The sequence below is a fragment of the Ambystoma mexicanum genome, chromosome 11, assembly GCF_040938575.1.
Source record: "Ambystoma mexicanum isolate Mex_15411 chromosome 11, UKY_AmexF1_1, whole genome shotgun sequence".
NCBI classification, from domain to species: domain Eukaryota; kingdom Metazoa; phylum Chordata; class Amphibia; order Caudata; family Ambystomatidae; genus Ambystoma; species Ambystoma mexicanum.
In genome coordinates this window covers 1,101,675,371-1,101,701,034 of record NC_090934.1, presented here as the reverse complement: position 1 = coordinate 1,101,701,034, position 25,664 = coordinate 1,101,675,371, and the positions used below count along the sequence as shown (strand labels likewise).

The following is a 25,664-nucleotide window of genomic DNA, read 5'->3' as shown; positions in this document are numbered from 1 at the left end:
GTGCATATCAGCACTGTGAAATGTAGTTTGTTGTGTGGGCCAAGTAGGCATTACACTTCCCTCCACATCATTATGGCTTTTATTCCTTTTTTCCCAAAATGGGCTTGAATTTTCTGTTGAATCTTTTTGGTAGTTACTGTGTACTCAAGGCCCCGCTGCCAATGTTGCAAGAGCGTAGTTTGATGGACTCTTTCCATACCACTACCCCTTGGGGTTTTAAGCCTTTCCTCATCATGCACTTGAGCATAAGTAGTTGTTTGTATAGAGGGATGTCCGTCTTGAGCATCCTTTTGGACCGGGGAATGTCCCCCAGTTCCCAGATCTGGCAGATAGCAACCATTACCTACCACCCCACTCTCCTTGTCCATAAGGAGCATACTGCGCAACTTCATATCAGCTTTTACAGATTACTTGCTATTAAAATAATGATGGAATAGTTATTAATTCCTTCTAAGAAACTGCTAGACAGAAAGGATGTGTTGTTAATTTGGTGTTAAATCTCACTAAAGTTACCTTTCAACGTTTGGAACTTGAACTCAGTTGGTCACCCCAATTGCGTTTTAGGTAGACTTCCAGCAGCCTCCACAGAACAAGCACTCCCCATATGTTCTGCGGCTGGGCCTCACCACAAGTAGTTGAAATGCACAGATAGCCCTCAGGTGGTTTTTGCCGCCAGTACATTTTCTCAAAAGGAGCAAACAGTGGTCTCTAGTCTCTCATCAGAGAGGTTCAAAGGCTCCTGCCCGCAGTTACCTCGCCGATGATATTAAAGAATGTGCCTTCAAGATATCTGATTGCCTCCACGGAATTATTCAGTTTCCAATGCCGCGGTTTTATTTAATCCGATGCTCATCTATGTAGTTAAGAGCTTAGTTAAATTAATAAAGTACATAAAAATTCTTATGATGAGAAAACGTTTCCCTGCCTTGATGGCTTCAGACCTCTTCACAAAACAGGTCTCACCTCCTCAGTCACATGCAGCTGCGCGCCGGATAATTCTTGTGTTACACAGTAATATAAAGATGGTACTCCCGCTTCTGCAAGGTAGTCGAACTTTAGTGCGTACATTTTCCACTTTAATGCATCTGCTCGTCCCGCGTCCAGCCAAACAGCTGAACAGCGCCCTTTTCGCGGCATGGTTTATCGCCACAAGGGCTGCTGGGTCCTCCTTTTGTCTGCTTACTTTTCCTCCTTCACTAGGCGGCGGGACCGAGGAAACTTAAAGGTGTATCACGGAATGGCTCAGGAATCATTCTGAAGGTCGGAGCCTTTTGTTCCAACTCTCACAACGGTGAGCAGTCTGCAGCAGCAGTTCCAAACAAAACAGTAAAAAAAGAAATATCACTTGACATCAGTTCACAGCCCAAACACCAAAGTAATGGGGGAGTGGCTACAAGTAGATTAACTGAATTGCGACACAACCCGATGCTCCAGATTGCTCACCTTTACCTCCTGCAATCGGAAGAGCTACTGGACCCCGTTTGACACAGCGGTCTGGAACATGATGGAATCAAGTGTTGTTGTTGCCAACAGTTCCAGAGTGACCAGGATCTCGTCTAAGTTTTATAATTGGACCCTAATGACAAGAAGGCTACTTCCCTCACAAATACCATCTCTGCCTTGGGTTACTCCCAAAAAACCATTGGGCACACTCTGGACTGGCTGGATCATAACTGTCGCATCCCAATCTCAGAATACACACCCTGTGCCTGGATAGATCACTATTGCGTCTCTTTCACTATCCATCTACATACAGAACCCATGCCATATCCGCACCTTAGCTCCTCTGTCCTATCTACGTCCACTTGCAATCTCACCTCTGATTGCCAACTGCCACTTCTGGCACTCATCCTACCCCTCACCTCTATCACACAAGTGTATCTCCTAGTTGGCCAATACAACACTGCTCTCGTGCCATCAACATCCTTGCACCACTCAATGAACAGAAGCCAATAAGCGCCAAGCGCTCTTGCCCTTGATTCACCCCTGAGCTACATACGTTGAGGGCTGAGAAAGGTGCCATCGAAGCTTCATGGCGCAAACACCCCTCAGCGCACAACAAATCCCATTTTTCAGCCATTTCCAAGATCTACATAAAATCTATTCAAGCGGCTAATGCAGCCATCTATAATCACTGAATCGCAAATGCTGAAACTAACACCCGTGAACTGTTCCAGATCTTACGAGAGCTTGAATCATCAGTAACCCCCCCCTGCTCTCCCCACCATCATCAAGAATGATGCCTGGTGTAAGGAAGTTCGGAATGCTCTGTGGCAAAATTGGACACTACAGAACAAGAGTCCGCTGAAACTCGCCAAAACCAATTCTATACCCCCTTCCCACATACAACCCACACTCTTTTTCTACTTCCATTACGTCTCTGAAACCAAATTTGCCAGCCTCCTTAAAGGCCTTAAGCTATTCCGCTGTAAAGGCGACATCTGTCCTGCACCCCTTATCAAAGAAAGTGCTGACCATCTGCTCCCTCACATCACTGCCATCATCGATGCTTCCTTCACCTCATGTACAATCCCTGCTGCTCTAAAATAATATTGGATCCCTCCCCTCCTTAACAAACCACCACTTGACCCTGCGATACTGACCAACTACCGGACAATCACTGTCCCATTCTTGTGGAAAATCCTAGACCGAGCGGCTTACGTCCAAATACAGCAACATCTTGTGCAATTCCAAATTCTCAGCCCCCGCCAGTCTGGTTTCTGCCTTAGACACAGCAGTGAAACGGCCCTACTTGACCTCAAAATTCAGCTTGATGACTCCAGAGACTCCGACTATCTGTCCCGCTTCATGCTCCCTGACCTTTCGGATGCATTTGAACTTGTCAACCAATCCATCCTCTGTCACCACCCTACTACTTCCGCCGCCTTCTCACCAGACGCCATCAAATGGATTGCATCCTTTCTGACAGACCGCACCTCCCGAGTCTTCGCTGACAACCATTCGTCTAGCCAATCAGCCGCCACCTGTGGAGTTCCCAAAGGTTCCTGCGTGGCACCTACTCTCTATAATGTCTACACAAAGCCTCTTTTCAACCTCCTGGGCTCACTCGACATCAAGTACACTAATTATGCTGATGACACCCAGATTATCATCCTTCTCACTGGCAACTACCATACCAATTCCTTGAAAGTCAATGTGATCTACTATACCATCCAAACTTGGATGGTCACCCATCTGTTGTCTGGACAATGAGAAAATTGAACTTCTCGTCGGAAACCAGTCAACCTCTCCAAACTAAGCTCTGACTTCAGAGCATTCATGATTGACCACCATACTATCCTTGTCTCTCCAGCCGTTAAAACACTTGAGGTCCAGCTAGACTCAACCCTCAACATGACCTGCATGTCAATGCCATTGCCTCCTCCGCAGCCTATACTAAAAAAACCTCAAACGACAGCAGACCCTTCTTAACTTCCAACAACTGCATTAATATTGCTTGTGCCCTAGTGGTGTCCAAGTTAGATTATTGCAATTCCCTCCTGCTAGGCACTTCAGAATCAAAACCGAACTAAATTCCAAACCATACACAATAATGCCCTCTGAGCCGCCATCAGCCTCAATAAACGTGACCACATCATAGACACAAGAGATGATCATTGGCTCCCTGTAAGGGAAAGGATAACATTCAAAATCGTACCCATCACCCATAGATGCCGCACCTACACTGCCCCAAGCTACTTGGCTCACAAACTATCTAAATGCTCCAACAGACCGACATACCCTGCTTACTGCAACAGACTATTCACTCCAAGATAAAAAAGAGCCAAAGCCAGGGTTGCCAGCTTTCAGGTTGCCACACCTATGCACTTGAACTCCCTCCTGCACTGAGAGGTGAAACCTTCCTTCCCCCGGTTCCGGAAACAGCTAAAGACACAACTGTTAATCCAGCTTCGATTGGACAATCCTCTTGTTCCCCTTATCTGTCTTTTCCCTTTGCCCTTTGAACTCTTCTGCCTGTAACTAGCGCCTAGACGCCCCTGGGTTGAGCGCGCTCCTACAAATGTCAAATAAATACATGTTTTTTTAGTTATTAATTTTTGTGGTTGTGGTTTTGATTTTTAATTACTTGTTTCTTTTTCTTTTGATGTGAGGTAAATATGTAATTGATGTGTGAAAGGTTTCTTGTAAACCAATGCACTAAATAAATACAATTTAGAAATGTATACAGTGGCTTTGGGGAATACCATCATTTTAATCCGGCATATACAAGCCAAAAGTTAGTTAGGGGTGGGGGTGGTGGGGGCATCTTACTACAGCCTTCTACATTTTGATCCACATATCTACACCTGTTTTATAATCACTTATAAATGCAAAACAAGGGGGAATCTCTCTACCAGCACGAACACAGCCCAATGACCTGTTCTTGGGTGACTAACCCCTGGGAGAGACTCTACCAAGTCTTTAGCTCACTGTCCCTTTTACAGAGAGATTATCAGACCCCCACTCCCCCCTCTGTTTTGCATTTTACAAGGCTGAAACACGTGTATGGGGTTATACATTAACATTGGGGTCTCACCCTAAGTTACCTGGGCGATCCAGGTGTGTACCCCTTGCTCATTGTTCTTAGAGAGGCACAGCTTCACCTCACTGATGATGCCCAACAAGGCTGAAACACGTGTATGGGGTTGCTGTTGGTAATCTTGTTCAGAGGAGAATTGCCTAGCATTTCGGTGCTGGACAGCCCATGGGCAGGACAAATACTGATATACGGGGACATTTCTTCTCTGTGAAAGGGACAGTGAGCTAAAGACTTAGTAGAGTCTCTCCCAGGGGTTTTTCACCCAAGAACAGGTCACTGGGCTGTATTTGTGCTGCTGGAGAGATTCCCAGACCCCCCCCTTTGTTTTGCAGTCTTATAAATGGTCTCTGCATCTGTTGAGACGTCAATGCCCAGTATCAAATAAAGCTGGTCTTCCATTTAAATCCCGATTGTTGCCCCACCAACCTAGTGCTTTTTGTAATAGGAGGCAGTTCAGATTTGTCCCAAAATATACTTAATCCTGAGAGTTTACCATATTTTATATTACTACACTGCATGAAGCTGGTCTCTTATAGAGTATAGTTTTGCAAATGTTCACACTATTTCAACAAGTTTGCAATCAAAGTCGCAGTCCAAAATACACAGTCAATCACAAATCTGCTTTCCTGTTCATAAGATCTACTGACCGTGAAGTAAATCTGAGAAGTGTATCAGATGACTATGAATTTCTTCCCTGTTGGTCCTAGGTGAATTTATTATAGGCAGTCAGCATTCTATCCCCACAAACTTGCTTTACTTGTCTCCTGTAGTCCATACCTGTGCTCACCCTCTGGGTTCTCCTGGTTCTGAACACCAAGGTGGCTTCTTGGTCATCAGTCGCTGGTTCCAGACTGCTGATCAAGAGTGTTTCGGTTGGTTGGTAGATTTGCTAATGCCATCCTACCAGCAAGCTGCACTCTATTGGGTTTCGCCTTCTCTTGGACACTTGTTTAGCAAGTTTCTTTGTCATTGGTTTATTGCTGCTTCCACCAGATCTCATTATTTATGTGGCTACTGGCTAGCCTCAACCTCTGAGTCTTGTTCAGTGATATTTAGATTGAAGGCTCTTGAATCCTGGTAACATCCCTTTACCAATCTCTGCCCTGGTCACATGACACTACTTGCCACACAGACTCCTCCTACCATGTCTTAAGATATTAAGCATCTTTTGGCTTTGATATCTCTAACCTCCTGCTCATACTGTTCCAGTCTAAGTTCCCTGTCACTTTCTTTGTGCCCTCTATGTCTGGCTTCTCTCCTCATTTTATCCAGTGTTTCTGGCTCCTCCTTCCACTGCCTGCTTATTTCAGTTACTCTTTCTCCCTCGCTCATTGCGATGTCCCTCCTTTTTCCTTCCTCACTCTCTTCTCGGATGTTTTCCTTACCTTTCTGTGCTCCCTTAGCAACCTTTCCCCTCATGCTTTCCCCGCTTCAGCTTCCCATGCTTTCCCTTTGCTCTGTCTCCTTTTTATACTTCTGCCCGTTTGGAAATGTGACCTTTGACTGAGGAATTTGGAACACCTATGCAGGGCAATGGATCAAGCATCCTGATCGACCGGGACTCAAACAAACTACAATTCTCGCATGTATGGCAACATCTACATTTGGGACGACTCAGTGGGTTCAAAATGGTGGTACCCAATCTTAGAGACAGGTAGTGCAGTACCATGCTGGCAGCCACCCAACTCCAAACATGCTGCCGCTGATAGCTGCCAGTGTGGAGCTCCACTATCACTGTGTTTTCTAGCCGAGATCTTTTAACTGCAAACCCTTGTCAGTGCAGGGCATGTCTCGCATTCTGCTCTGTGAACAGCATTCATGTTGCTTTCACAAGTTTCTGTTGTGCATTGCAGTTCTTGGGGTACTGCCAATTGTGGCTCCCAAGCCGCATACGCAATTCAGTGTTGCAGGTGCAACTGCGAACCCCAGAAGCCAGGCATATTCTTGATATTGCAATTTCGGGATAGGTAGGTTCCATCACAGGCTTTTCCATCGAGGGAGAAGTCATTGAATTGTTTCAACAAATTTTATTGCAAATGTATGGGCGGGTCAAGGTAATAAAACAGGTAGAGGTGGTTCCAGAGGTGGGGGTGGTTGCCGGGGGAGACCACCACACATACATTTGCGATAAAATGTCCTACAAAAAAAACTGAAAATTAGATGAATTCTGTCGATGAAAAAATCTCTGGGAAATCATGTAGAACCGCAATTTCAACCTCAGGAAGATAGTTTGCAGATCTCGGTCTCCTTTGTTAGCCCTGTTAACCATGGTTCTGTAATGGGGATTCATTGTCGGGATCATATTAACCAGTCGAATAGTTTAGCCTTCTTCTCAATAAACCAGGCAGGGAGTGGGGTAAAACAAACTACTAGTCAGCTGGAGCAAAATGAAAGAAAGGAGGCACACTGCCAAACTCTCTTCCAAGCTGCAAAGAAAGCCGGCAACACATGCAGAGGAACCAAGAACACACGTCAAACGCTTTTCCCTGTATTATTTTATATATTTTTACCTGATTTGTGCGAAGAATACCTTGTAGGAAGGGAATGGAGGGAAGAAGGAAACATTGAACTGATGGAAGGCGGTGTAGGAAAAAAAAACAGGCAGTCCCCAGAGTTAAAAGAACAACCACACTAGGAGTTAACCCGGGTGCCACTAGGACAAACTAAAGGGGAAGTGGTTAGGGTGCATGGCAGTTGCCTTCAGGAGTCCAGAGGTTATGAACCAATAATCTGAGACAGAACAACATTTTTCAAAATTTGAAATGCCAGAACAGACCGGAAAATCCAAAGCCAATTCTAAAACAGATTCCAAGTTTGTATACCTGTTTGAATGACGCACAGTTAAGATACTAAAACCAGAGTTTGTTGGTCAAGTTAATCAAGAAAACAGGAAGCATAGGTTGAAGAGCCAGTAACAAAACAATCGCAAGAATGCACAAGTAAAATGCTGTTAGTCCTACTTAGAACTGTTTGAGAAGCACAGGTATGCATAATCCTAGGGCTTAAATCCCTGCATTCTCTAGGCAGTTTCCGCCTCACATGGCTGGCGGTTTACCTCTGCGTGTTATGATACATCTGCCGCACGCATGCTCAGGACCCTGGTTAATATAGTTCCCTGCTCCGCACTCTGTCCCTGAGTAGCCATGGCAAATGCAAAGGATGTGGTTTAGTACTGTTGGCTCAGTGATGTGACAATATTACTAACATCTTTTTTTTCAGCCTTTGGGGCATTAGGAAGAAGGAAGGGCCACTGGTAGGTTCCTCATAATACAGGTGTTGTACACATATGGGGTTGCTGTTGGTACTCTTGTTCAGAAGGGAATTGCCATATCATTTTGGTGCTGGACTGCCCATGTGGGCGGGACAAAGACTGATTTGCAAATGGATATTTCCCATCTGTGAAAGGTACAGTGAGCTTAAATGTAGCATGCGGACTCTAGAGTGGGTACCTTCCCATAGAACAGGCCATTTGTGCCGTGTTCGTTCTCATAGAGGGGGGCCCATGACTAATTTTTCACATTCAAAATCCCTCTCAAGTCTATCATGACTAGTGACTCAGTCTCATTTTTAGAACTATGAGCAGGTAATTGTGCATTGTTTGGAAACTCAGATGTATAATAGAGGTGCAGTAAGTAGCAGAGAGGAGAACCCCATTTAGGGGAGGACTTTTGGGACAGTAGGCAAAAGGAGGAAGCTCTAAATGCAGAGGCGCGTTTAGGCCTTTTGTTCCCCAGATGAAGGGATATAGACTGGCTTCCTATTGAAAGCCAGGGGAGGGAAGTCTTTAAATGGCTTGGTTCCCTTTTGGATTACTTCTATTTGTTCCCAGTGCAGGAGCTGGTTTTTGCCTGATGCTCTGCTCCTGCCTCATCTCCTGGTTGCTCCCTGCACTTTAGTCAATTTTGTGGGTTTCTTGTGCTGAAATGCCATCACAAAGGACAGGAAAACACCTTGCAAGTTCCCACCTGTGCAAAATCGTTTTTCCTTTTGGGAGGGGGGGGACATAATTATCTTGCTGCAGGGGAGGAATAAAACTCTTGTCCTTCACAAGCACTGCTGCTGGAATAAGGTAGGTTTTTCCTTCGAAGATCCGAATTGCGCAGTTCTCTAAATGGAGTTTTTATCAAAAGATCTTCAAAGTTCGCATATCTCATATTGCGATTGTCCTTATGTTTTTTAAATAGTGTTGCTTTGATTGAGATGCTACAGCAGATCCCCAGAAATCCCCATGCAAGCGTATCATTTTGGTTACATAAAGGTTTTGATTTATCCCTTCTTCAGCCCTCCTCCATTATATTTCTAAGTGAATTGTTAGCTATTTCATTGTAGCAGTTATGAATTACGAGGAAGATACCATAATGAGAAGAATAATATTTCCTGAGTTCTCAATCATGGATATCTTGCTACAAATGATAAATAAACGTTTGCTCCTCAACTTTCATAGACCATTTAGATTTCCATATTGAGATGCAAACATAACTGAGTACTGTTGTTGCTATAGCACATGATGGGACCATCTAGTGACCATGCTTAATAGGACAGTGTGTTTATTGTAAGGTCGCACCTTCCACTAGGTTTCTAAATTGATAAGAAAAAGAGACTTGGAATATTTATTGTAAAAATGTTTGTTTACCGTTTGGGACACGTGGGCCTTGAATGTTAATGCAGATAGCCACTAAGGAGAACTACAAATATAGAGAGAGAAGGTAATTTCCTTTTCTGTTGTTGTTTGCAGTTGAAGCTTGAGTCATTTTTGACAGTAAGAGATATGCCTACATGTGCAGTAAACTGTCTTTTTCTTCAAAGGCAAATGTTTTCCAGTTATCCAACTACAACAGTGCTCCCTACACGACGTGCACAGACTCCTCCTATATCTTCTCTCCCAACATCTCCCACAGATGATGTTGGGCGAAGGCAAAGTCTTACATCTCCCGACTCTCAGCCTGCGCACCAAGCCAGTCGTACAGGTACAATTGTTTACAAAGAAATCTGTGTGAGAATCGAGACACTTAGAATGCTTTTGCTCATATGTACTGTAAAGTGTTATGGTACTTTGGAACCATTTTTACTTGATCAATAGAATTTTTTAGTTGGTTCAACCATAGTAAATTAAAATATTAAGAAATACATGATATTAAAGATAGAAATGACAAAGGAGGGAGATTAACCTCCAGTTTGAGCAATAACGAAACAGCCAGAGAAACTTTAATATTTTGTTACACTACTCCAATTAGGATACTGGAATCTGTGTGCAGAGGAACCATTCTGTCCTCTTATGTTATATGTGGTTGTGTTACTATTTCTAAAGCGATTTGTTCAGTGAAATTATGTTAAAGATATCACTTCAAATATCATCAGGGGAACCCACACGCTCCACTTAACTTCAGAATCAACAGTGGGGCCAGAGAGTAATAAGGTTGTGCCTTTTCGAATTCTTTGACCGATTTAGACTCCAGTTAAGAACATAAATATTCCAGGACAATCCACTACTGCTCTATAAATGTACATTAATATTATTAACTTCTTCTTAGTCACATGAATATGCACACATTATTTAGAAATGCTAAATGTATTAATTTTGTATGTAATACTGTGTGGTTAAAGTTGTCACATGCATCATCAGAACTTTCCACACTGTGAACAAGCATAACTAATTTTATATTTCCATTCCCTCGTTGAAGTTCATGTAACAAAATACATCAAACACATGCCCATGAAATAACACATTAAAAACAATGACCCCCTCAGTTATTTGCATTACCTCGATTACATCGTTTGGCGTTCATTAAACAACATTGCCAAAGAACTGAAAAATATAGTCCACCATTTTTAACAGACAGAGAGGAAATAGCTTTGCCTCCTTGTCTATTATTTCCTCCTGATCTCACAAAAGCAACAGAAGATTTTGTGCAAATTTGTATTTAGCAAAACAATGTAAGACTAAAGTGCATGGTACTCAATTTTATGTAGACGCATAATTCCTCTCCCTCAAAGACCAAACACATTTTTTATCCCATTAGTCTCATAATAATTATATAACTCAGAAGAAACCATCTAACAGTACCACTTCAAGCACATCCAGTAAGGAAAGATATGAAGAAGCCAGCAAAATGTGCTGTTGTCCAGAAACTGTGTCCACTCCTTTGAACGATAAAACCCTTCCTCCTATGTCCCGTTCCCTTTCCTCCATCCTTGTGGGCGTCCCCCAACATGGGGACGGTACTGGAACCTTTGGCGGCGAAAAGTTGAGCTTCCCTTTTAAATTTTGTATAGCGCCGGGGGGGCGCGGCCTTGGGCGGGCGAATGCTCTGCCGAGGCCCTGGCCTCTGGTGCCACACCTCGTTCCCTTTTTCCTCACGGACTGTGGCAGACCTGGCAGCCTGCACAGAGACTCTTTTAGCTTTCCGCTTGATCTTTGTTTGTTTTTTCAATCTTCTTTAACTTCCCTTCAGTGCCTCGCCTCCCCTTGCGCATGTCGGCCGCAAGGAGGTTTCACAAAGATGGTCCTCATGTGGCCGCTGGTTCCCGGCCTCGGACCCCCATGCACTTTGTCTTGAGTGTTTGGGGCCCAAACACCGCTGGGACACATGTTCAGCTTGCAGCGCTCTTGGTCACAGGGCGTTGAAGAATCGGTTGTCGCGGTGGAGCGAGATCTTCCACACTTCTCCTATGCCCCACCTTAAGGACTTCGTCTCCAGGACCTCTCATCAAGACAAGGTAGGCCATCTGTTCAGCATGGCTCTGCAGTGCTGCAACTCCTTCCCCAGGATCTCCACGGATCGGAGTTCCTCGGATTCAAGTTCTGGCAGGCCTGATGCCTCTAAGGCTATCAGCTCTCAAGACGAGGGGCCCGGAGGCTCTTCGGGGCGCTACGGGGACAGATCGGAGTCAGATCGGAGTCCGTTCTGGCTACTGGCTCCCAAACTGAGGGGCTCAGGGGCCCTACCAGGCTGTTCTCAGAAGTGTGATCAAGTTCATCCCCTTCTTCTACCCCACGGGGTACGGCATAATCGAGTGCCACCTTCAAGAATCTGTCCTCGGCTAGATCTAGCCTACTGGAGCTCGCTCCAAAGTCGTGAGTCAGGGTGTTACGACTACCGGCTGACGGCTCCTCACCTCCCAGAGTTCTCTCCGAGGTCAACGCCTCTGCTTCACCTGGAAGGCCCAAGCTGTATCCTCTCGTTTCTGAGGCCTCTTTTGGCTCAGAGCCTCCGTGCCTTCCCTCCCAGGGTGTGCGGCAAGACTCCTGTTAGGATCTGGTATTAGAATCTGCCTTCCCCTTGTTAGGTCCTGTCCTTCCCTCTTGCTTTCTGATGTGTCCCTGTCCATCATGGTGTCTGTGTGAGGTCATCGGTGGAATGTTTGGATGGGTGCAGGAATATTTGGGTATGCTTGAGATCCTAAGTGTTCCACCTGAGGCAGGTTACCATGATGTAACCTCGGTGGTGGGAGCCAAAGGGCTTCATTCCTTGAGCATCCTTCATACCTCCTATATTTGATGTACCCGATGACACCTGATTGAAGACTATGAATAAAGAAGCTTGCCTAACCTACCTTCTGCCTCCAGTGTACTTTCAACCTTGACAGCTTCAAAATGGCAGAGCGGCACATGGTGGAGCCTGCCAAGCAGGTGGCCATCTTGGATGCAGCTCAGGGCCCGCCAGTGCTTTCGCCTATTGAATGTGCTTTGCAGGATGGTCCCAGCCCACTTCCTTCTGGAGGCGGCAGCAGATCCTACGGTGCAAGCTTTTGGTCCCCTCAGGGATATTTTTATCCATCACAGCCGTACGGCTAAACGCACCAGGCACCTCAGCGCTTTGACCGGAGCAGAGGCCCAGCGCCTCGGAGGGCTGGGCCCCTTAGGACCTGGTCGCTTGTGAGGACCGCTTCTTAGAGTGCTTCCTCTTACTCATGCGTTCAGATGAAGGGGCTCCTGAAGGACATTGTGATGGAGCTCATCCTGCAGGTGGCACCTTCCTGGCCCCCTCCTCTGGGTAATCCTCAAGTTCTGGTGCCGGTCCCTCCACTGGGTCAGGCCCTACTGGTCGTTCGGACACCTCCACCTCCTCCTGTACCACCAACGCCTCCCCCTCAACAGCCGTTGGACCTGTCTGTGGCTCTGTATGTGGGGGAGGACCCTGCCAGCACCAGGGCCTGGATTCCCCTCAGTCTGTGAAAAAGTGGGGGGATGGGACGATGATGCCCTTGACGATGAGCCCTCAACATCCTTTAAGGCCTTTCAGACCTAGGTGTCTGGTGTGCTAGCAGAGATCTTGGGGAAACGCACCATGATCCGGTCTGGCATCCTCCTACAGAAGGGTGCCCTGCAGGTGGGCCGAAAGGTTTGCGAGAAACCCAGGGCCAACGCCCAGATGAACAAGAAGTTGGACAGCAAGTTTAGGCTGATGGACGGGGAGCCAATCCTCCTTGCCTCCCACCCGCAGCCCCATTCCTCTGTGGTGGCTGCGGCCTTGTTGTATTCTAAACCATCGTCTTTGTCGTCTTCCTCCACGGGAGCCACTTCCAGTTTGCTCCCTAAGGAGGACAAAGTCCTAGAGTCTTTGGGAAAGCTCTGTTATTCCATCTCAGGACTGCATCAGCGGCAAGCCAACATGGACGCCCTCTTGGCTGCGGCTAACCAGAAGCTGTGGCAGGACCTTCCTTCATACAAAGTCTCCTTCAAGGCAGGTCTGGCAGATGCCCGGGCCATTGCGCAGGACCTCATGGAGTCTTCGGTACCCCACATCGACACATCCAGCAGATGGTTGTGCCTTGGGGGCGAGATGAGAAGGACGGCGTGGATGCATGCAACAAAGCTTTCTTCTGACCTGCAGGAGCGGATACTGGATTTGTCCTTTGAGGGTGTGGCTCTTATTCATTTGTCCACCGATGATGAGTTGACAAAGAAGAAAACCTCCAAGTCTGGCCATCCTGACAAAACCAGGTCTGTGCTTTCTCCGGATTCAAGGGGTTCCGGGACTGCGGTACACACGGGCCTGACAGTTCGCCCAGCGACAACAGGAGGAAGCAGCAGAGGACCTCTTGTGTTTTTTTCCGCTCCCCCTCCTTGGCCCCCTCCTCTGACGCCAAGAGACAGTGACGTCAAGGTCTGGGAACACAGCTCACCTGTGGGGGGCCGTTTGGCTCTGTTCCAGGACACGTGGAAGTGTCTTTTCAGCAACCCGTGGATCCTATCTGTAGTCTCCACAGGCTTCAGTCTTCCTCTTCTTTTGCCTCTACCATCCTCTTCATCAGATCGGGTCCTTTCTTTCTTGGAGATGCAGGAGAATGGAACTGGTTTCTCTTTTAGGCAGGTGCTTCGGTTACTATTCCAGGATTTATGCGGTAAATCTGTCTTTCCTGCTGGAACGCTTCAATATGATTACTCCCGCTCACATAGCCGAGTCTCTGTGTGCAGGGGACTGGATGTGTTACCTCCATGTACCCATATATCAATAGCATCAGAAGTTTCTGCGGTTCACGATTACGTTGTACCACTTACTCTTACGTCCCATCCCTTTTCCTCCATACTGCATGGGTGTCCCTCGCTAGGGACGGGAGACAGAACCTTTTTCACCAGAAAAAAACCTACTTCTCCTTTAAATTTAGAGGTGCGCGGGGCGCGGCCCTGGGTGTATGTTATGTTTGGTTATGTTACTTTGCATTTATATAGCGCCTATGTACCATTGGTGTGGTCTGAAGGCGCTGGTAGGTTGAACGCCCTCGGGAACCGAAGTGTTCCCCGACTCCGCCCACCGGCGCCACTCCTCAGTCCCCTTTTCCACGTCGACGGGAACGGGCCGATTTCACCAGTGCTCTTGGGTCTGGCTTCGGCCATGTAATTCCAGTCGTTCTTCCCTGGATACTTCTATCTTTTTGCCTTCTTTTCGTCAATCAGGTACTTGGTCCTCTGCTCCACGCTCCTGGCCTGTTGAATTCAGCGGACTTCAGCTGGTTTCCAGCCTGCAAGGGGCTCTTTCCTATGTCCGACCCCCACGTTCTTTGCCTCTGTTGTCTTGGCCCTGACCACGGTTGGGAAGGTTGTACCGCGTGCGATGCACTGACTCCACGTGCACTGAAGAACAGGTTAGCTAGGTGGAGGGAGCTCTTCGAAAGGTCACCTCAGAGGACTTGGAGGACTTCGTCAGACAAAGAAGATAATGGCCCAAGAGAGGACCGCTGTTTTCCTTCTCACCCCGTAAGGGCGACTCCTTCCCAAGGAAGCACCAGAGCGGGAGGAACCACTCTGGTTCTCGCACTAGCACATGCACTGAGGCTTGTCCAGCTACCGACCTCATGGCTGAGGAGTCAGTAGATCCTCCTGGACGCGTCGCTGAGGGACCGAAAGGTTATTTTACCAGGTGTACACCCGAGGACCAACCCTCTAGTACTGGCCTAATGTCCAAGGGGGTGCCTGCATGCAGCACTACCAGCAACACTGCTTAGGGCAATACACTTTCCAGGTCCCGGCCTGAGGTGCAAGGTAGGTCTCATGCTCCACCGCCAAGAGTCTTGGAGGAGAACGGACCCGGGGAGCCAAGCACCACGACTTTGGCATGTGGCACGCAGCTTGACAAAATGGCCACCGTGCCAGTCCACATGGCCGCTCGTCCGATGCCACTCCTAGGAACGGAGCAGGTGGGAGGACGAGTTTCAGCGTGGGACTGGTGTCAACCAGGTACATGGCCAACAGTTTATCCATCAGCAGGGCAGGGCAGGTTCCCCCAGCAACCGAGTCAGAGTGTGCTCTGGTCCCAATAGCCTCCAGCCACTCCGTCAATATCACCTGTCACACCTTCAGCCTCCGAAGACCGGTTCTTCGAAAGGCTCCTGGCCCTGATGCAAACCCCTCCGATGGGGGCCACCCTGTGGGATGCAGTCAGTGTCACTCCACCAGCGCCCATAGTCATTCCTCCTATGGCTCAGGCACCACAGGCCCCAGCGCAGCCCCCGCTGCCCCTGCTGGCTCCTTCGATTCCGGCTCCCCTACCTCCCACTGTCATACCAGAGCCCACGGCTCCCAGCGCCGTCGTCAGCAAAGGACTTCCACGAACGGGCTTGCAGGTCTGGCAGAATATTTGAGCCTTCCTCAACCAGAGGTAAAGCAGCCCGAGGAGGGGGATTTGGCAGAAGTCCTCACCCTACACCCCCTACCAGAACGGGTATCCCGATACAGAAGGATGTCGTTGCCTTGGCCAAGAGGGGGTGGCTCACACTCGGCCCAACCTGTCGAGCGGTGCTTCGACTCCAAGTATAGGCAGATGGAGGGGGATCCACTGTTGCGGTCGGCGCACCCTCAACCGCACTCTTTGGTGATCGCTGCAGCATCACTCTACTCTAAGCCTCAGCCTCAGTCCTCGGCCACCTCGTCCTCAGCGCTCTTAGGCAAGGAGGATAAGATCGTGGAGGCGTACGGTAAGAAGCTTTATTCTAACACCTCGCTGCACCTGCGTCAATCTAACACAGATGACGTGCAGGCTGCCGTTAACCAAAGGCTTTGGCAGGAAATAGCGGACTTCCTTCCAGAACCTCTGGTGCAGAGCCAAGCACGTTTCAAGGCCGTGTTTGGTGAAGCCAAGCTGGCAGCGCAGGACCTCATGGAGTCCATCGTGGCCCACATAAATACCTCTTGCCGGGCCATATGCATCACCACAGACCGGAGAAAGACTGCCTGGCTTCGGGCTACTAAGTTTAACCCTGACGTCCAGGAACGCATATTGGACCTTCCATTCGAGGGTAGTGACCTCTTCCGCTCCACCACCGATGAGGAATTCGATAAAAAGAACAGCAAGTCTTTATCCTAACAAAGGCCACGCCCAAGGCGTACACAGTCGCATAAACCCTCCGATAAGGGGCGGGCGTTTCGGTGGGATCGGGAGCTCCCAGGAATGGAGGTCCAGACAGCCTGACCGTTCTCCGAATCAAACAGAGGTGTGGGGGGCAGGGCTTTTCCAGTCCCCTCCCCCCCCCTCCTCCGCAGCAGCCTCAGAGGGAAAGAGGGCACGACAAGTCCCTTCAGGTCCACGTGTCTCCGGTGGGGGCTAGACTTGCCTTTCCTTTCACATGCAGTTTTGGCAGCAGAACTTTTTTCGGACCCCTGGATCCTCCCAGTAGTTTCCTTGGGGTACCGCCTACAGGTCCCTCCCTCTCCTCCGTCCTCCCCTCCACTCCTGCAGACTGGGACAGCAACTCTGTTGGTGGAAATTCCTTCGCTCGTCGAGAGCCAGGCAGTGGAAGAAATGCCAGCCTCCCAGAGAGGATTGGGCTTATATTCCAGGATTTTCGCCATTCAAAAAAGAAACCGGCTGGCCGGAGAGTTGTTGGACCGGCCACCCAATCTCTCCTTCCCTCTGCAAAAATTCAAGATGGCTACTCCAGCACTCCTTACGGAGACACTGGACAGGGGAGACTGGATGTGCTTCCTGTATCTGAAGGACTCTTATCTACACGTCCCAATTTGGCAGCCGCATTGTGCCTTCCTGCGCTTCAGGATTTTGGGCTGCCATTTCCAATACAGGGCTCTACCCTTAGCCTCCACTCAGCCCCCAGGGTATTCGGCGGACTCATGAATGCAGTGGCAGACCTTCTCTGGGCCCAGGGCCACGGTGTCTACCCGTTCCTGGACGACCGGCTCGTCAGGGTGAGATCTCCGGAGGGGATGCACCACTCTTCCTCCCCACTTAGAAAACACTCCACAACCTGGGGTTTACCATCAACTTCAAGAACTCTCAGCTGCAACCTACGCAGAATCTAACCTTCCTGGGCCTCATCTGGTACACAAGCTCAGAGAGCGTCTTTCCCTTGAAAGACGATATCTACCTTACGGGCCGTCAACCTCCCGGGCGAGTTCCACCTGGAGGCAGACCGGCTCAGCAGACAGGAATCGGACAATTATGACCGGGTACTGCTGGAGATCTCCAGCAACCGGAGGTGCCAGCAGTTCGTGTCCTGACAGGAGCAGGGCCCCGGCTCCAGGGGCGACACATTCCAGATACAGTGGGACAGCATGACAGTGTGTGCCTTCCCTCCCACACCCCTGGTCCACAGGGCCGTCTACAAGATAAAGGAATCCTGTCACCTCAGAGAACCCCGGTCTGCTATCAGAATGACACTGAACTCCTCGGCCTCACAGACAGACCACCCATTCACCTTCCGAGGGGGCCAGCTCCTTTTCAGACGCAGCAAGGGGACGGTGTCGTCCACCGCACCCCACTCCACAGAAGTATGCCCTCGCTCCGCGGTTCCTGAACAGACAATCTAAAGCCCCAGAGCCTCTCGCAGGCTAACCTAGAGCTTGTTTCAGGGGGCCGGGAGCAAAGCTACCGGAGCCAGTACAAAAGTAAATGGACTAGGTTCTGTCATTGGGCGGACTGCAAGGAGATCAACCCCCTTGCGTGCGCACTTGATGATGTGCTTTCCTTCTCTGCGCATCTTGCGCTCTCGGGCGTGCAGGTGGACACATGCCGCACCTATTTGGCAGCCATGGGGGCCTGCAGGAATTCCGAGGAGGAGACCTTCTCCTCTTCCAAACTGAGGCAGGACTCTCCACGCTCTGCCCGCCATTCAAGAAACCACACGCTGTGTGGGTCCTCAATGTAGTGCTGGGCGCCTCGGCGCACATGGTATTCGAGCCATTGGTGTACGCACATCAGGCTGGTCACCAATAAGTCCACTTTATTAGTGGGCCTCACCTCTGCTCGCAGAATCAGCGAGTTCCATGCTCTGGTGTCCTCAGAGCCCTATACCACGTTTCATAGAGATAAGGTGGCCCTGCGGACTCAACCCGCCTTCCTACCTGAGGTACCCTCTGCTTTCCATTTAAACAAGGTAATAGCCTTACCTCTGTTTTTTGCTGACCCAAGGACGAGGCTCAGAGGGTCTGTTAGGGAGAATTCTCATTTATGGCTAATTTCCCTCACCTTGTGAGTCCCCCAGCAGCTTTGCTGGACTTCTGGAGTTTATTTTTTTCCACTTGGTAAGAGTGTGAGCTTTTCCCCCACTCTTACCTGTGTTTTGCCATGTGTATTTCTCTGTTTTTGCAAGCGTGGACTCTGAAGTACACCGCTTCAGTAGCCCCCTTCTTTTGTGTGTCACACAGCACCTTCAGTGGCGTGGCACTGGGTTGTCTTTGAGACTTCCCTTCGACTCCGTTTCTGAGGCTGACTACAGTCCCCCAGAAAACGGTAAAGTTTCCATTAACTTTACTTAGTCAATATACCACAGATCTAGTACACCCCATCTTCCATGGAGTACTGGAAAGGATTAAATCATATCCCTTTTTATCTGTACCTCCTAGAGCATTGTTTCGCACTTTTAACATTTAGACTTGGCTGGTGGCAGTGATATCTACCCTAACTTTCCTACCGCGATTATATTAGATAAACGTGGTATTTTTCTTGGCTATTATATTCGCCTCGAACATAAACCCGCTGGACCAAATCGTCTTTCTTTTGGCTCCGGTTGGGTTTATTCACCATTTCTTTTTGTTCAAGTCCTTCTTGTGTTTTACTTTGCGTGGCAAACTAGGTTCGCCTTCTTTGTTCACCATCTTTTGGCGGGCTTCTGCTCAGAAGCCCTCCACCAGGTGCCTGGGTGTCTCGGTGGGCTGAATCTGAGGGAGGGGTGTAGTCACCCCCTGCACAGGGTATCCTAGGAAACCCAAGTCGCACTTTGCCATGATTGGCTGAGGTGGTTGTCCGGGCTGGACAAACCCCCCTGCTGGGTGATTGACAGCCAGGCTGTGTGAATGGAGGTTTTGCGCATAAAAGGTAGGTCTCTTGGGCTAGAAGTCGGAGAGTCGCCACTGGAACTACAAGGAACCAAAGAGAAGCGGAGAGAATGACGGCTGCTGCAACTATCCTGTCCCGGTGAAGCCCTGGTGTAGTCCTGAGCGATCTACCCTTCAACGACTAAGAGGAGATCCAGTCCGGAGTCGTCTTCCCTTGAGCCTGGTGGGGATAACCAGCTCATCTTCCACAGCCAGAGGATCCTCTTCCTTGGTCGAAATCGCTGCACACAGCTGTAGTGGTCCGGATAGCCATTTGAAGAGCGTCTCCTGTTTTTAAGGAGCGCACCTTTTATTTGTTGTCGCTGCTGCCAGCTTCATCCCTGTGTGGTGCAGACCCCCTTCAGACGTCCTCCTTCACAACAAAGCTCCAGGAATCGTGGGTCTGCGGGAAACCAACAGGAACAACTGTCAGGGCACCAGCTGCACCATTGGAATAAGGTACTGTGTTCTGCTTGAGGAAACTGGGTGAACCACTTTTCTTCATTTCCAAGGCTTGCCCTTGTCTTCCCTCCTTCTTATAACTTCTGCTTCCGAACATTGACAATATCAAAGTACTCTTGGCTACGTTGAATCGTGAACTATCTGACTGTGATCTTCGGCAACAGGCCCCCAGTGTCACTTGACCCTGGCTCCGGCCCTTTGACTTTTGAACTCTTGTCTCTGAGTGTTTCTCGATTTTGTCTGCCTAACCAAAATATTGCCTGTGATTTTTGCCTCCAACTCCCTCTGGGTATCTCAGGTGCTAAGTGTGTTTTTACCCGGGTAGCATTTCTTGACGCGCATACGAGTTTAACTAGTATACCGAACTGTCAAAAAGTGATCACAATTGTATTCACGGTAACGTGTTCTGTTTCATAACACCGGTCCATTCAAACACAGGGTACTTACCTCGAATAATACTATACAAAGTGAATTGGTTAGTTGTATATTTTACGTGTGGTTTTTAAATTAATAGAAGTGTTGTGTTAATAACAAATGGTTTAAAAATAAATGTACTTATGTTTTACCTGAAACCTTGAGTCAGTGTTTGATTGAGTCACAGTAATTGTGGTCCCTTTGTGTAATCTCTGCTACTGCTCATATACTCTTAGATAAGCCTGGCTGCTCCGCCACTGCTACCACTCTAACATAGTAGTACAGGCTTGTACCAAAGGTAACACCTGTATTGCCACCTGTAGTCTTAATTGTGTAGCGGTCCCTAAGGGCACTGCACAGGATTCTGCCTAACAGGGTCTTGCACTGCCTGGAGGTCAGACGTGCTCTGAAATTCTATCTGTACAGGACCAAGGGCTACCGCATGTCGGATGCACTGTTTGTTTCCTTCGGCAGTCAAGGGCATGGTATCGGGTATCCAAGGCCTCTATTGCGCCGTGGATGCTCTCCGCCATCATGAAGGCCTACGAGGGGTAGCACAGGCAATTGTCTGCCAACATGCACGCTCATACTGTCGGATCCAATGCCATGGCCATTGCATTCCAACGGCAGTTACCGTGGCAGGTCATCAGCGAGGCGGCTACCTGGCCCCCTCGTTGGCTTTCTGTAAGCATTACTGTTTGGACCCCGGCTCTAAATCAGATCCGGCTTTCGGGCAGCAGGCTCTAAGGAATATATATTCTTAAGGAGGGTCTCCTCTCCACCATGGGGCTACATTGAGTTGTAATCGCCCATGCAGTATGGAGGTAAGGGGACGGGATGTAAGAGTAATTAATAGTTACTCACCATAGTGACTAACATACTTAGTCCATAGTCCCCTTTCCTCCATACATCCCACCATCCTCCCCCCTAATAATACTGGTGTCATAAGCAATGGTAAATATTGTTGACATGTCAATGGGTACTGAGGAGTGGCGTCGGTGGGCGGAGTCAGGGGAGCCGCACGTCTCGAACTTTAAAGGGGAAGTAGGTTTTTTTCTGGTGAAAAATGTTCTGTCTCCCATCCCTAGCGAAGGACCTCCATGCAGTATGGCGGAAAGGGGACTATGGACTAAGAGTACATTAGTCACTATGGTGAGTAAGTATTAATTTCAGTACAAGGAGTAGCTCTTCGGCCTGAACCTCGGCGCCTTGTGTCTTCACGACGTTGATGAACGCAGTGGCAGGCCTTCTCAGCTTGTAGGCCATCATCTATACCCTATTTTGGATGACTGGCTGGTGAGGCTGGGGTCACCCGAAGGTGAAATTGGCACATACCCATCACAGCTGGGGTTTTCCTTCAGCCGGAGGAAATCAGTTATGCCCTTCTCAGGAACTGGTCTTCCTAGGGGTGCGTTGGAACACTACCATTCAGCGTGCGTTACCCACGCCCGAGAGGTTTGTGTCCCTCTGCAAGGTGGTGGGACACTTTCTGGCCAACTCCACCACCTTGACATGGTGGTTCGAGCACATTCTGTGCCGGGTGGCCGCCTGCATTATCACTGTACAGCACGCTTGCCTCAAGATGCGTCGCCTCCAGCTTTACCTGGTGGCCAATTGGGGTCACGAGACGGGGGTCCAGTTGGACAGGATCCCAATACCACTGCTGCTGGTGGCAGATGTTGGACAATGTTTCAGTGTGAGCCCCCCTCACTTGACCACATACTACCCAGGTGGTGATGACAGACTCCTCCCTCTCGGGTTGGGTGGCTACTGTGGAGGGCTATGCGATTATTTGAGCTTGGCCCAGGACGGAAGCCCTCTTGCATATCAATCTGCTCGAGTTCAGAGCAGTGGGCCTGGCACTCGAGGCGTTCTTGTCCCTAATAGACTGGTCTCTTCTGGTCAGGGCAGACATTTGTGCTACAATGTTTTACCTGATCACGCAGGGTGTAGCTGCTCCCCACACCTCTACATGGAGGCGGTTTCGATCTGGGAATTGGCCCTGACGGAGGGAGTTTGTATTTCGCCAGTCCACCTACTGAGTGACATCAATGCAGAAGCGGACCAGTTGAGTTGCTTGATCAACACCTATGAGTGAGAGTTGCACAACAAGTCCTTGTTGCCCCAGTTCCAACCTGGGAGGTTTGCGGACCTGGATTTGTTCACATCTCCTCTGATTTTGAAGTGCCCCCAGTTTGCTTCATGGGCAGGTCGGGGGTCACTGGGAGACGCCTTCCAGATATGTTGGCACGGCTGCAGGTATTATGCATTCCCGCCCACCCCTCTGCTCCAACAAACCCTCCACAAGTTCCAGTCTTCCATGAGATGCAGCCTCCTCCTCGTTTCATCTTTCGAAATCCTTCAGGAAGTCCGAAGGATTTTTTGTGACTTTTGGGGGCTCCTCCCCTGGCTCTCAGGCTTCCAAGGCTTCCATCACTCATTGGATGGTTCAGGCCATTTCGGAGGCGGTACCACGGCTATCAGCAGACCGGTTCCTGAGCGGATTCATGTCCTTGCGGTTAGAGTCAAGGCCACGGTCCTCACATTTCAGAGAACTGCTTCTTGGGATGTCATCAGCAAGGTGGCAACGTGGGCCACTCCGTCGGCGTGGGCCTTCTTTAAACGCTACTCACTGGACACCAGCTCTAGGCGCGATGTAGAGTTTGGTGAGGCAGTTCTGAAGAACCTTTTGCTTTGTCCTAGATATGAGGCACTTTACCACAGCTCCACCCTATGTTTCTTGTTTGGTGGAATCGCCCACAAGGATGGAGGAAAGGGGACGGGACGTATGGGTATTTAAAGTTACTCACTGTAGTGTCTAGATTAGTGCTTGTCCATAGTCCCCTTTCCTCCATACGTCCCTCCCACCTTCCCCTTCTAGTATGCCAATGGCTAATATGTAATAAGAGTAGCCAGGTATCTAAGCAACTCATGTGTTCAAAGGGGACTGAGGTGAGGCGCCGACAGATCAGGGCCTTGGCGAGGCGTTCCCTTGCCCGAGGCCGCACGCCTGCACGCTATTCTAAATTTAAAGGGGGGGCTCAATTTTTGGATGCCAAAGATTCCGGTAATGTCCCCATGTTGGGGAACGCCCACAAGGATGGAGGAAAGGGACTATGGATTAAGAGTACACTACTTTAATTTTTACTGAGACGAAGATGATCTGTGGAGGAATTGAGAATGCAGAAAAAATCAAGAAAGAACATCTGGGGCAGTCTCATGGCTATGTCATAAAAGAAAAGGGGAGGAGATTGGAGAGACAGAGGGGAAGCCCCCAAGATGAAAACGACTCGCTGGCTTATACGAAGGAGAGAGTCAGCACGCGCAGTCCATTTTTTCGGGAGAGAGCAAACTGCAGAATTAGATGCCAGGCATTAGGAAATCAGAGAGACGAGAGAAGCTTATGCGAACACAAGGCGTCCTCATCCAGGCGGAGAAGCGAGTAGTGGTGTAACCACATCCAAACTGTGATGGACGAAGGGTCCCTTGAATAATGCTGATGCCACGCTGCTCAACCTAAAGCAGAATATACTGGTAAACGAGTTTGCTCGTGCAACAAGGCGAAAGGAAAGCAACAGACGAGTAACAAGGAGCCATTCTGATGAACTGGAGAGAAGTTCCCACCCAAACAATCTCAGTGACTTTATCCCTGAACACGGACGGTAACGGGGAAAACGGAAGACCTGGAAGAGAAACAAGGCATCACTATTGGAACGCTCATGCTCGTCACAGTCAAGACAAAACAGTGATTTTGAATGAACTGAAAAGAATCTGTATTTGAGCGCTTATACTCGTTACAGTCGAGATAAAGCATTGAGATTGAATAAAGTGAGAGAAAATCATTATTGGAACGCTCATACTCGTTATAGACGAGATAAAGCATTGACCTTGAACGACGTGATTGAGAATCATTTCTGGAGTACTCTTACTCGTCCCAGACAAGAAGAAAATCTTGACGCCCTACAAAATAAGAGGGGACAAACCCCAAGGGCCAAATGTTCACCTTGCGATCAAACCAGACCAAGAAGTCAAGAAGTTCTAATAAAAAATAGATATATCACAAGAGAGGACCACTTGGAGAGTTGGAGAAAAAGAATCAAAGCCTAAGAGAAATTAGAGACTGAACTGTGTGTTTAAGGTTAGAAACCCAAAGGGGAAATCCCCAAGTATTAGATAAAGTTACATTGGGAAATTAGAATGATAAATTCAAGTGAGATAAATCAAGGAAGGAGCAAGAGAGAAACAAAGAATAGCTACATGAGAGAGAAGAATCTGAAGTTGAACAACCATGTAACAGAATTATCTGAACTGATAAAATAGTTACCAAGAGGTAATTGATCATTTATTGAACTGGACTTTGTGAACATTACAGTATTTGGGAGAAGGGAGACATTCTCCTGATTTTGTTTTTTATAATAGTGATAAGGTTATGATAGGTTAGTTTGGACATAGGACAGATTCTATTTTGGACTCCCACTGACGACTGACAAGCACCTTAGTTAGTTTAGTTGGGTGGTAAACACCAATGCACAGGGAAAAATAGGCATTTATTCTTCACTTTAATAAAATTATCAGTGAAATGGAAAATCAGAGTCTGTGTCCTTCTTCTGACCTGCCATAGTGGGACGACTGGCATTTTGATGCAGCTAGTCTAGCCCTTCCTTACCGTGGCATGACATTTTGTATTGGGTATCCTTTGATAAAGTAAGTATGGTAAGTGCTATTCTCCTGCATGTGGTCTTGCATGCATTTGCATGCTCATGACGATTCCTCGTCTGGCTGGGAATCCTCAGTAAAAGAAAAACAGTTTTGCTTTAGCTTCAAACCTGTATTTTAATCTATGACCATCAATGTCCTTTTGGCCATACTGCCCCCAATCCAACGATCGTTGTCTCCCTAAGATCCACCCCTGGTGGCCATCTTCAGATTTTTACTACACATTTCCGTGTTGGGAGTACTCTCATATCGCTCTTCGTGCCTTTTTTGATATTTCAAATTTTTTAACTAAAATGTGTTGTTTTGAACGACTACATTCCCTCTTCAACTGTTGCTAGACTACCAACAGTGAGGACCCATTGTCGACGAAGATCGCCTTCCATCGTAGATCTTCTCTTTGAGGGTTCGACGGCCCAGGCTTTGGCCTAGTTCGCACCTCAACCATGTCGGAGGAGAATAGGAGTCTCTTCAAGCTCTGTGCCAAGTTTAGACTGCAGAACATCTACGTTGAGGATCGGCACCTCAAGTGCCTATATTGCCTGCATCCGGACCATGATGGGGAGGGGATGTAAGATTTGCTGTGGTTTTCCGTCAATGCCCAGGAAGGACCGTTGCCACAGGTTAGCTCAAGGGGGGTAAGGCCTCTAACTTGGCCTCCTGGCACAGCCATGCCTCACCCAGGACCGGCTGGTTCCACGAGTGTGTTCCCTCTGCAAAGAGGTTGAGGTCCTTTGAGGATGCCTCTGGTCAGAGGATCCAAAAGAA

The 25,664-nt window shown here is 48.5% G+C and overlaps 1 protein-coding gene across 10 annotated transcripts in view; it reads left to right on the top strand.

Moving 5' to 3' along the window:
- The window catches only part of HERC1 (HECT and RLD domain containing E3 ubiquitin protein ligase family member 1), a 3,379,312-nt gene that overhangs the window by 1,739,533 nt on the left and 1,614,115 nt on the right, over nt 1-25,664 (top strand). For all 10 annotated transcript variants that reach the window (XM_069624399.1, XM_069624403.1, XM_069624396.1 and 7 more), the window contains exon 40: nt 9,347-9,507. In XM_069624399.1, the coding sequence (XP_069480500.1) occupies nt 9,347-9,507 (161 nt within the window). The remainder of the gene's footprint in view (nt 1-9,346; nt 9,508-25,664) is intronic.